This window comes from Myotis davidii, unplaced genomic scaffold, assembly GCF_000327345.1.
Source record: "Myotis davidii unplaced genomic scaffold, ASM32734v1 scaffold96, whole genome shotgun sequence".
In the NCBI taxonomy this organism is placed as follows: domain Eukaryota; kingdom Metazoa; phylum Chordata; class Mammalia; order Chiroptera; family Vespertilionidae; genus Myotis; species Myotis davidii.
The window spans coordinates 9017972-9031431 of record NW_006289416.1 but is presented as its reverse complement, the minus strand read 5'-3'; the positions used below and the strand labels follow the sequence as shown (position 1 = coordinate 9031431).

The 13460-nt window shown below is 39.1% G+C and overlaps 1 protein-coding gene across 1 annotated transcript in view; it reads left to right on the top strand.

Annotated features, from left to right (window-relative positions):
- ZNF407 (zinc finger protein 407) overlaps positions 1-13460 on the top strand; it is a 378216-nt gene that overhangs the window by 229850 nt on the left and 134906 nt on the right. Inside the window, exon 5 of the mRNA XM_006761911.2 lies at positions 12459-12625. Coding sequence (XP_006761974.1) covers positions 12459-12625 — 167 coding nt within the window. The remainder of the gene's footprint in view (positions 1-12458; positions 12626-13460) is intronic.

Sequence of the window (13460 nt, the reverse complement as noted above, 5' to 3'; positions counted from 1 at the left end):
CCAGGGGCCGGGAGCAGCCGGCCAGTAGCCCACAGCCCTTCCCCCCAGCCAGCCCGGCCTGATTGTTCTTGATTGTCCCTTCGACCGGAAGTTCAACTGGGAGTTCTACCAGGAGTTCGGACAGGGGGCAGTGCTGGCTGGCCAACGGCCTAAATTCATGCACCGGGCCTCTACTATAGTATAAAAGTCTCCTTTATTCCTTTTATTGCTATGACTTCCTATCCTAGTCTCTCAGTTTTAGCGGGGGGAGGTGGGGAGGGGTTGAATCCAGTATTTGATCCAGCACCTGCTTTCTTTTCTGTAAGGCCTAGAGCAGCTGATTTTATGGTGTTGGTTACAGCAAGCACTTTCTGTTCCTTTGGTGTTATTGTCATCCCACCTCCCCATCCCTATACTTCTGGTTTTGTATTATGCAGCTATGCCTGCCAGAATAATGATTTGTGTTACTTCTGTTGGTTTGGTTTACTGCATTAGATAATTAAAGAATAAAGATTCTGTAGTCCCTGCCTCCTGGAAGTTGGCTCTCTTTGTTCCAGTGGAGTTAACTAGTATTTGGATGCATATAGATCCCACGCTTAGAAATGGGCCTTGGAATATTATGTAGCTAGCATTTCTCACTAGTATGATGGTTGTTTGATCTTATCCAGATATAGGCAACTGACTCTTCCCTTCTTTCCTTTACTGGAGAGGGACAGCCTCTGGTAGCTTCACTTCACAATCTTTGACTTCCCTACTCCTTATCCATAAGGCTGGACTCAGTGGAATTTCAGTGGAAATTAGGTTTTATTTTTAGGACATATTCTAGAGGTATTTTATTCCAGCTGCATGTACATATGTAGAAATTCAGGCTGAAGTACCGTCAAGGCATCAATGTCACAGCCATGTTGGTGTCCAGGCAGCTGTCCACCATTCTGGGCATGGCCTCCTTCAACAGCTCTCTTTGTGGTTTAAAATATGTCACCGGGAAGGTCATTTATCAGAAACTTCTCTCCATCCTCTGGATTTTTGATAAAATTTAGTTATACACAATTATTAAATTTTAGAAATGTTTCTTAGTACATCATTTTCATACCCTTCATATGATCCTACTGTGAAAGATACTAAGACATTACAGAGCATTTTATGTGTCCCTAAATTATTTGGAATCTTTTAGGGCATGTACGTGTAGGAAAGTAGAGAATAATTAAAAAGTCCACGTGCATATGATGGCGTGGACAGATGAGTGGCACATAGTCACAGCAGCATCAGGATGCTTCAGGGAGAGCTGGTCTGCCAGTCTCCATGTCTAGTAATGCCTTCTTATTGAACACCCAGAACTGTCCCTTTTACAATTGTGATTATGTGGTTACTCACAGCAATCAGAAGATCCTTTAATTGTGTGGACAGTATACATGATTAGCTGTCAGTTCTGTGGCATTCACAGTATAAGCTTATAAAGTCATTGAATGGTGATGTCTGAACTGTCTGAATATAAATATGGTGAGGTTTCCACTTCAAAAATTGAAAAGCCAAAACATCTTCCTTTCTTTTTATAAGTATGGCACAGAAAAACCAACAGTGGATGAAAATAGTGATTCCTTTACATTTTATTTAAGAATTATTTTGGTTGAACATTTTTTTTTATTTAAAAAAATCTTTATTGTTGAAAGTATTACATGTTTTCCTTTTCCCACCATTGACCTCAAAATTGTGCTTTTCAAATTCTGTTTGCATATACATATATATTCTTAAAGATGGAATGTATGTGTGTAAATATTTTCAGTGCTGCAGCATATAAAGTGCTTTTCCAGAATCGACCTTTCTGTTCGCTCAGGCTTCCCCGGCCTACTTCCCACCCAAGACAATTACTGCTCCCTGCTTTGTGTGCCTGCCCGACTTATTTTCTATTTATTTGTCATTTCAGACGTGTGTGTGTGTGTGTATGTGTATGGCCTTTGTGTATTTTTTGATAAGTGGATGTTAATTCTGTAGATGTAGTTCTTTTACAGTATTTAATCCATTAATTGAACAGCTATTTGCTAGATACTGACCATGCTCCAGGCATTGTACTGGGCCCTGGGGTGTTAGCAGAAACTAAAGCTGGCAAGCATTCTGCTGTCAGGAGCCTACACTCCAGCGTGGGAAGATACTCAACAAGTAGAAGTAGAGCTCACACATGCCACTATTAAAATAGTGGTGACACAGAGACATAAAAGAGGGAGGTCCTGTATTGCAGTTTTCAGTAGGTGGTGAGAGGAAGCCTCAGAGATAAGGTGACAAGAAGAGGGCGCCACATGGGTGTTTGAGGCAGAGCAGAGTCTGGCAGATGTTCTGAGGTAGGAGTTTGTGGGCACAGCTGAGGGCCACACAGTGGCCATGTACCCAGAGTGAGGTGTGGGGCGAGGAGTTGGTGACCAGAGCTCAGGCACAAGGAGCTTGGGGGACTCTTCTGGCCTCACTGGCCCTGCCTGATCTTCAGTGAGATCTGATCGAGTGGAACTTTCACTACTGTTCCTACTAGACCCAAAGCATCCTCATTATTCCCTTAGGGGGAATACTTTCTGGGACTTTAATTCATTTCCATGTGTTCCAGTCTAAAACAAGCATGTCAAACTCAAAGGCTCACACAGGCCAAATAAACGAGGCATGCAGTCCACAGGCCGCAAGTTTGACATGCTTGGTCTAAAACCTTTAATCAAAAGATAGTAGCAATATAAAGAACTGAATGGCTATGTTTTCTTTTTAGCATAAAGTCTAAACTGGCAAATACTTTAACTTTCATTTTTATTCCTTCCCAACCCATAATTGAAAAGTCTTTCCTGTTGTTAACCTTCTTTTGATAGTTTTAGTCAATTCTGTATTTTATCCTCCCTAACTCTGTACTTCTGCCAAGTTTAAATATATTTCTTCACCTATATACATCCTTCCAGTTGTTTTTGCTCAGGCACTTAATTATATTAGAAGGAAATTTAGTTTAATATTTTGAATGCTGGAAGATATGTAATAAATGATAATGTTATTCCACATGGTCTTTTGTTTGAGGTGTTGAAGATTTGAAAAATTAGTATAAATGATCTCTATAGATGCCTATCTGAATTTATCTTTTCAAAATAATTTAGAATATATGAGAAGTAGATGAAAACTGCAAATCTACATTGTGTAAAGAGGAATCATAGCTGCACACATCCAAGTTTTACAGTAAATGATGATTCCTTGTACTGGGAAGAAGTGGCATTAATTGCTTTGTCCTGCATTTAAGAGGGCTTTTCCATCCAGATAAGCCTCAGAGACGCATGCATTCCCAGTGTTGCTTGGTTCATGTAAGTTACTTTGTACCCAATGCACAGTGGAGAGTGCAGCAATGGTAAAGAGCCATCTTGTATCTTGTTTATTTTTAATTTAAATCCTTTATTGTTTAAAGTATTACATGAGTCCTCTTTTTCCCCCATTGACCTCTCCCTGGCCGCTACCACTCCCCAGAGCCTGCTTGTATCTTATTAACTCATTCTCAGTTGGATCACAACAACTATACATCCCTTAAAAATTTGTTTCTTATGTGAATCTAATTTTAGCACTTTCCCTGAACTTATGATTTAAAAAGGAACGAATCAGATTCCTTACAAGATAATCTTTCTATGTATATGAATGATGTTATGATTTAAAGCAAGCTCTGATCCATGTCAGGCTTGGCAACATCTACATTGACTTGTCTTCTGAACTCACGTTGTGTCTTGGTGACGCTCCAGTGCACAAACACCCCGATATTTACTCTAGAAGTATGCTTAACTGCTGCTCCTCGGGCTGAGGTCTTAGTAAGGGTCAATTCTGTCCTGAACTCTGAGATTACTGGGCAACACATCTCTAGCCTTCCAGCTAATCTTACCTTGAGCTCAAATGGTCCCCTAGATCATCCTGACATGCTAGAAGGCTGCGATGATGACAGAGGCCAAGGCAGTGAAACACCTGAGCTGGGAAAGGCTGCCTTTCCCAGGCCTGGAAAGTGACACTGTCTCCACCAGGCTGGGGGGCCTGTCTAAATTTGGCAGGTATAGTCAAATGTCTAGACATTCACTTTCCATAAGAAAGATGTAAGGACCTACAGGATAAATTGCAAATATGCTGTATTTGCTGGTATATAAATATATGTATCTCTGGGACATGTTTCAATATTACAACAATATATTTTTGGAAAAAAATATGTAACGTATAGGGAAATATTGTCTTTATTTCCGTTTAAGCTACTGTATATTTGAGACCTGTAGGAAGTTACATTTGGGATAAATAGTGATGGTCCTGTCTCCTAACTGATGCACCGGGTCAGGAAGTGAGCACATTGGTGTCAGTGTCTGGTTCTCCCAGGACTCTGGTGTGAACATTAAAGTCTCCTGTGTTAGGGTTGAACCCAGTTGCCACTTAGAATCAGCCGTGTCGTCTTTGCCTTATTCATACTCCAGTAGGTCTTTGTTGGATAATTGGAGCTGACAAAACTTCTGCATTGAGACAGAAGTTTTTGTTCATACTCAGCTTCCATTAATATATGTTTAATTTTAATATATTTAAATTTAAAAGAAAATTACTTTAGTTGATTTTGTATTTGATATATTTTAATTAGTGCTCTCTCCTTTCTGTAAGCCTATTTTTTGGTCTTATTGGTAAAATCTATCTAATATTTGTTACCAGTTCATTCTAATACTATAACTGGTGAGACTGTCATCTGAATACTTAGTAAAAGGTTTTTTTTCATTGCCATGCAAATGAGATAGGCCTAGGTTCTTAGCTCCCTGAAATCCCACTTTTAGTGCATCTGTAGGTACATGGCTTGAAGCACAGCAGTCTTTGTTATAGCTGACATGCTGTTTTGAAGACTGTGTGTTTCTTGGCCAAATATAAAAGAGTTCATCATCAATCTCAGATGTAGACATTGTTTCGGTGGGGTTTATTCTAGACATGCACATATTCGTGGCTTGTATGCATATGTGCTGTATCTATTTGGTCACGGATACTACTCAAAGGTAAACCCACATTTCTCCCTTCTATGAAGCATGCTCTCTACCCTCTCCCCCCAGATACTAGGATTGGTTCACTGCTCACACGCACCGCCACCTGTCTCTGCCCATCTCTTCTCTGCTTCCAAGCTGGTCATTATCTGCGGCCTCCATTAGTTAACCTGTTTTATCCTTTTGGACTCACCCAAACCTTACCTGAAAGATTTAACAATGGTTTCATTCTATATTCGCTGATGCTTTTTCTAAATGTCTTTTAAGGCTTTGTTAAGAAGTCCAACATAATGTGGCACCTTAGTGTTCTGATTATTTCACTGACATTCATGTTGACCACTGACTTATTGGCTCCTCTTGGGGAGGCATGTAGTTCTTCCATACACGGAGCATTGCTAGATACACTATAGGTTCCAACACATACTTTTTTTTTTAATTGATGAATTGATGTAGAAATGGTGAACCCTTTTAATTTGAAGGTTTTTATGGTTGTGTTGTGAATGTCCAATGACTAGATATTGGTCAGGGTATTTGGGATGAAGGTATAAATGGGTTTGAAATCCATTTTGTCATTTTTTTCTCAAATTATATATCACTAAGACAATGATTTAAAAGAAACTCTCTTTACATACTATTTAAACAGTAATATTAGTCCTTTATTTGTACCTGCTATTTTAACCTTCCTTACATAAATCCATTGTTTTCTTACCTAACCTGAAGAGATAAAATTTTATTTAGTCCAGACCAGAGGATTGTGGCAATTTAATATATGTCTTGTGTGCCAAGATTTGACTTCTATGGCTAGTTAATTGTTTCAACTTACTACGGCCTCCAGCTCTGCCATACACTTGAAAGGGGGCAGTTTGAAAGGCATGGGGCAGCCTGGGACTGGAATGGGTCTCATATGCAGTATAATTCCTTCCACCTGTTCTCATGTTGGCGTTTTAAAGCCCTGCCCTGCAGGAAACATGAACTATTTCAGGACTAAACCAACTTCTCAGGTCCTAAGGAAGGGGGCTTAGTGGACCTTTGTTTCCCAGCAGAGCTCAGTTCATGCTCTTTTACTTCCTATAGATCAGGCTGCCATGGTGGTTGTTGGTGGGGTGTGTGACCTGTCATCCAAGCCAGGGATTGGCTGTTTCTGTGAATAAAGTTTTATTAGCATACAGCCATACTTGTTTGTTCATAGACTGTCTGTGGCTACTTCTGCAAAGGCAACACTGAGTAAATTTATCAAAGACCTGATGGCCTATCAAGTAGAAAATACTATCCTTTACACAGAGCTTTTCCTAACCCTAATCCAAGACACTTGTCATGCTGGTGAGCATTGGACACAGCACATGCAGTGGAATGGGGGAAATTCCAACCAAACTCACTAGGATGGTTTGGGGCAGGTCGGACTTTGTGGTCTCTTTGACAGAGAAAAATTTCATAGGAATGAGATTTTGAAGAATGAATTCAAATCTTTGCGGGCATAGCCCTTATAATCCTTGAATGCTTGTCTTTAGAAGTAGTCATTCTCTTGGTTCTTAGTTGACTAAGTCACCCTGGGATTAGTCTTCTGCTTAATGCTTCTCCCAGAAGTAATTTTGACACAAAACTTTCAACCTTTGGACTGAATAGAAAGGGCCAAAAAATATATTTCACAGTAATTAAAATCTGAGTGATATTTTAAGAAGTTTTAAAATGACACGCTTTGGCATGAGTGAGGTTAAATTTCTGTCCCAACTAGTTAACAAGGATGTAGCCTGTTAATTAGGCTAATTATCACCTGTTCAGGGCAAAAATGCACTCAAGACTCTTGGCTTAAGTACCAAGCTCCCTTGGGTGCTGTGTAAGAGCCCTCTGGGGGTTTCCAGCTTCATCTCTAAGCTGCACTTGAGCCTGAAGAGTTACATTTAGTAAATGAAACCTTTCTAATCTTAGGTCTTTGTGGCTTCTTGATATAAATCATGCTCGGGTTTTATATGTAATCGGAAACAGGCCTCTCTCAAACTCAAGCTTAATGTGAATAATCTGGATATTAGTGTTATCATGGAATAATTTTGGTTTCAGAATATAACTTTATTCATTGAGTCAGAATTTTTTGTGGACCTCACAAACACACACAAATATTTGGAAGACGATGGCCAAAGGGACCCTGAGTGTCTTCATAGTTATTATTTAGCTATCAGTGTACCTTTTAAGTTTTTTAATTTAGAGAGATTTATTTTACATGTAGTTTAAAATTGTATATTTTGTTGAAACATGTTTATAGTACTCTGAAATCTCATAGAAATAAGATTAACAGGATTACTGTGGAATAATATTGGGGTATATAATGTGGATTTAGCACCTTTTTTGCATGAATAAGTAGTTTAACTCCCAAGGCAGTATTGTACGTTTTACTTTGCTCTTTCCCAGGACAGACCTGTGCAGGCCCCTCCCTGCCCTGGTGCTAATAGGTACTGCATTTGTTATTTTGGCAGACTTTCTGGAACTTCTCCCTTTGGGTTTGTTATCCTTGGGTACTTCTTTAGCATAAGGTGCTCATGTGATTTAGTTGAGCATTGTAGTTGCCCTTCAGTGGTTGTCTTTAACTGCCTTTTTATGTGTTTCTTTGTTTAAGAAAGTGAGTCCTGAGTTATATTTGTAGCCCAGCAGAAATTCATATGGTAACCCAACTGGGCAAAGATCCCATCATGATCTATTTTCATTTTATCTTATTATAGTATCATATAATTATTAAGTTATAATAAATGTAAAAAGGTTGTTTTTCCAAAGAAACTGCATTGGTAACTTAGAGTTGTTGGAACAAATTTATTATTACAGTAGAGGCCCGGTGCACAAAATTTGTGCACTTAGTGTGTGTGTGTGGGGGGGTGTCCCCCAGCCTGGCCTTTGCCCTCTCACAATGCGGGAGCCCCACAATCGATAGAGGTAGGTCCCACCCACCCATCTGGGGCTCTTCGATGGATTGCCCCAAACAGGTAGACCGGGACCTGCCTCCGTGGCTCAGCGAGGAGCCTCCAGGACCCACCTCCGTGCCACACACATATCAAGTCTCCACCCACTCGTGTGCACCTCTCTGTGCATGCAGCCCCACCCACCCTTGCGCATCGCTGCGCACGCGACCTCCTGGTGATGGATTGTTATGGCGTGAGGGCATTACGGCGTGAGGGCGTGATGACCACATAGGCTTTTATTAGTATAGATTGGACTGCTTTGCTAGGAATCATACAAACCTTGTATTGTTTTAACTGCTCTGTATTCTGGTTTACTCATAAAGACCAGCAATACCTGTCAATTAAGTTTTTGCAACATCAGTTTAGTTTTGGATCAGTCAACAACTTTGTTTCACAGTTTTCAAAGATAATAACTGCACTATTGTTTAATATCTTGAAAAAATTTAGCTTGTTCTTTTATTAAATTTCATTTGTGCCATACTACATCTGGCTTACTGCTGCACTCTTTTTTGCGGATGTGAATTTGTGTGACTTATTAATTTGACAAGTCTAGTCCAATGTGTCATGTAAAGAAGATGTGAAATGTTGTTTGATAGTTTAGTTAAAATATTCATTTTGAATTTGGAAAAATTTCAAAAACAATGGAAACACTTTGGAAGATGTTAACATGTGGCCGTATATACTTCAATTTCTTCTTTTAAAAAAACAACAAAATCATACAGTTATAGTTAACACTCTATTCCCATATGCACGCCTGTTCCCCTCTTCTCAGAAGCAAGCAGTATTCACAGATTATGATACCATGAATGTCTTTGCACATGGATTTCATATGTCTATGTTTAATATTGTTCCTTTCTTTGAAAAATTTTATATCAGTGATACATTTTTGTATCTAACTTGTTTTAATGCTGTTAAGTTTCAGAGATGGTGTAACCCACATGCTGATCAATATAGTCCTAGTCGATCATTTTACCTGCATGATGATGTTCTATTTTATGATTAAACCCATTATTTACTCTCTCCCCCAGTGGGTATTTAAGGTTGCTCACATTTGAATGGGGACATTTTTTTTCTACGTCTGTACTTGTGCCAGAGTCTCTTGGTTGTGTACCTAGACAGGCTTTCTAGGAGAAAGAGTTAGTACAATATAACTCTAAAAACATCGCCAACGCAATTAGTTTCCAAATTATCCTGAATTGGAGAGATTAGTAAAGAACATAAAAATATGCTAGTGACACATCTTATTATATTTTAAATATTATAAGGTAGTAAAGTACCAGAGCATCAAAATATTTTTATCTTCATTTGTAAGTGGGATAGGGGCATTTTTTAAAATTATGTTACTAATAAATGGAATGAATAATCCAACTAGTAGGATTTTTACATGTTGAAATAACATTTTAAAGTATGATTTGAGAAAATAAGTATAGCTCCCCAATTAGGCCACTTGGCTTCTGTGGATAATGGAAAGCTAAAGTTAAGGATGCAACTAAAAATGCAAGTTAGTATATTTTGACATATCTTGTCTGCCCTTTTGCCATTCAAAAACAAGCAGTTGCTCTCACAGAGTTCCACTGAGGCATAAGTGTCTGTTAAGGGAGTGGTGTTATTCATGCAGTCATAATTCAGCCCCCTAGTAGTTTTTTAGTTTAACTATGTACATAATGGCTAGGGACACCCTGTGAAAATTTTTAGTTTTTGTCATATATCTAACAATGAGGATATTTAGTACTCTCTCCTCAAAATTTTAAGTCTAGAGATACGGATTTTCACCTTGACTCTGTGAGCGTAAATCATGTCACCAGTGAGTCATAGGGGGTCCCCCACTGGCTTTAACAGGGGAGAACAAAGGCCCAGGGCCTTCCATGTGTTGGGGGTGCTGATGACAGAATAGCACATATTACAGTAAATAAACCTAGTGTAAGTACAGCAAGAGTGCTGGGAAAATGCTGAGGATTTAATTTAGGAAACTTTATAAATTTACCAACTAAGAGATGGAGTGCCCCCATAAACGAAACCATAGACCTGAGTCCACAGGAGCTGAGGACACCTGTTGAGGACAGAACATGGTGGACATCACTCATTCACTCATTTGCAGGGTTGCCAGGAGTCTGAGCTGACTCACCAGCATGTGAATTTACACTAAAAGATAACATCTTAACTGACTTCTACAGCACAGCTGACCACCTGAAAAAAGGCTTTATTCCAAAAAGTTTTAGCATAATAGACACCTGAACCCCTGGTAACCAGGGACATGGCTCCACCAACAGCGCACCCCTTTCCATGGGTCCCCATACACACTGGCACCTTTCCTTGGGTCCCCAGGGCACTGCTCATTAGCTCAAGTCCTGAAGACCTACTTGAAGCCGGCCAGGGCTCCCTCAGTGGGTATTGTCCTTGCTGACCTGCTGCATGAAGGCAGCTAGTCTATAGTATTTGAGATTCAGAATTTATGGGGTCCAGGAAATACCCATTAATGGGTGTCTTAATCTTCACAAGGACTCTACATTGGTCACCAGCACACGTATTTATGTTCATAAAGCAAACAGGAAGACACGAGGTTTTCTGAAAGTCAAGCAGTGGCCTCAGTTCTTTGTTATCTGGCTTTTGTCACTTCATGGCAGGCACTAAGCTCTGGTTTAACATTTTTATTACGTATGAATAATAGAGCACATGCATTGAGGTTTCATAGATGTAATTTTGTTAAATGTACATCATGGTAGATTTAAAAATGAGGGATTTATTTTGTCATTCATAAAGTTGTAATACAGTCTAGAGAAACTATTTGTTAAAAGATAGCATCTATTTAACCTCCTTATTTATTTCTTGTAGGAGAAGGTTAGATCCACAATAAATACATGAAGAAATAAGTAGATAGGGGAATTTATCTTAGAAATAAGATCCCTGTCATGGTTTTGAAATGTTAAATGTATGAAGACCCGTCAAAGAGATATACGGACATGATATTTTTTTACAGTGCATTTCAAAGTATTTAGCTATATTTGTCATTCTGTAGCACTAGTAAGCAATGATCAAATGATGTAGTAATTTCAAAGTCAGTCTGAGTTAATGGTTGCAAATATAATGTCACACATTATATAGATATATTAATTTGCAATTTTAATAGTAATGAAGCACTTAAGATATTTTGTATGACACTTCTGAAGTATTTAGTAATTTTCACTCCCGTTGCATTTAAGATCTAATGTTATAAAAATATAAATACATATAGCAAATGAAGAGGGATTTTTATAAAAGGTAATTTCATAAGAATATGTGAAACTCTGAATGATTAACTTGTTAAAGTAATCGACATTTACCCCAAAATGAGAAAGCTAATTATTTGGAGCTTGAGATTCTTTTTCTACCCTTATGAGATGAAGGAAATTTGTAAAATCATAGTTAAAGCCTTTATGCAAAGAATATACACCTCCGTATTTATATCATAATTTAAAACACATACTGTAATCCTTTTTTTTTAGTTGCATTAACTTGCTAAAAGTATAGACCAATTTAAGGCGGTCAAATGAAGCTGCTATATAGTTTCTCTTCTGTGGCATAGTGCTTATCAACTTACTAAAATATTTTAATTTTGAATATTTGGTTTAATTTGCTTTTATTTGACTATTCATTATCCTGAATTAATTAGCTGGACATTACTATAGTAGGTACAGGGAAGGCTTTAAACTAAATTGTATTAGTAATAAAAAGTAAATTTTAGCAGTGATTTCATGAGTGATAGTGAAACAGGACAGAAGACTAACCAGAGGGAGTATTCAAATGTTTTGTTCATGGTTCATACTGCTTTGATCATTGAAGGTATCTTTAACTGTGGGCTCTGGGGCTGAAATATTTCTAGTGTGAGTACTGCTTTGTTATTTTCAGGTATTTTTTTCATATGGGAACTAATTGAGATTTATTTCTCTCAAAGGCTTATTTTTAATTTTATTTTATGAAATAAAAGAATTTATAATTTTATTTTTATCAAAGCCAACTTTTTATGTAGCCATGTGGTGACTCAGAAGGACAGCTTTTCAGCAGCTGCCTTTGGGACCTCCTTCCCCTGGGAGCTTTGTGGTGGGGGCAGTTGGGTGCCTGTAGGGGTACTGCTGTTCCAGGAGCAGTGGGGGCTCCCACGCAGCCAGCAGCAGCCGCCTCCGCCTGCAGAGAGCAGGGGTTGTCTGAGTAGTTTAGTATGGATAGCTTTTCATTTAGCCTCTGCTCTGACAGCCCATGCCCTGGATAAGTGGTGTAGGCCTGTACAGGTGAAATCTATTCTCACATTTGCCTCAGGGGTGACTGGACTGTAACAGAATTTTTCAAACCCGTTGGGCCCAACCGCAAAGCAGAGAATAAATGGCTGGAGTGCCAGGCCTGGACAGCAAAATCAATGCCTGGTTATACAGACATGACAGGCCCGGCCTGCGGTTCTCCCCGAGCCTGCGCTGCCCCACTCAGGGCTAGAACACGCTGCCGCTGGGGCCTTTGGGGGCCTGTGTGGGTCACGTTTACATGGTTTTCTCTCTTCTTCATGCAGGAAATTTACATGCCACTTGTGTGATAGAAGTTTCACCGAGAAGTGGGCCCTGAACAATCACATGAAGCTGCACACAGGAGAAAAGCCTTTCAAGTGTACATGGCCCACGTGTCACTACTCCTTCCTCACGGCCTCCGCCATGAAAGACCACTACAGGACGCACACAGGTGTGCTGCCCCCTGCATGAGGGGCCCGTGGAAATGATTTCCCTTTTGCAGAGTTTAAGATTGTGGTAATTCTATAGCAAAGAAGATGGTATCAGTTCACTGTACGTGAATGAGAGGGTAGCATTAAACTGACATTTGAACATGTGTTTGTGGAGCTGAGTGTTGCACGTGTACAGTTAAACAGAACAAGTTCCCTGTTTAAAAGCTCATTTCTGTTGTGTGTGTACACATATGTGTATGTGTTTAAACAACATCTTTTTAGGTCTATTCTTGATTTGTGAAGAACTGGTCTTTTATTACTGAGATAAACTCAGCACCATCATATTTGTTAACATAGTTAAATCTCCATTTTATGCACCTTTTTTAAAAAAATTAATCCACTCATTATTTCTCTTAAGAGCAGAATGCTATCAAATTCAAAAATTTTTGATAATTAATACAAAAAGACTCATCTGAATTTAGCCACTATACATTTAAACGATTTTCATACATTTATATGGATTTTCAAACCAAGTGATGGAAAGCACACACAGAATATACATTTGTGCTGGGTGTGGTGCCGAGGACTCTCAATCTGACCTTCACAAACATGTTCCTGAGTACCTGCTGTGGTCAGTGTTTGTGACGTGTTTTCATTATCTGCGGGCAGTGGGCCCGAACTCCTTCCAGGTGCATTCGAGCACTTTTCTTCCCTCACCAGAGCTGTACTACCGAGAGCTGTTTGGTATTTTCCTGGTATTCCTTCTCTTCACATCTCTCAAAAAGTATTTTGTTTCAAGGAAAAAATAAATTTTAATCAGCATTCCCAAATGTTCTTCTGATTGCCAAGAATCCT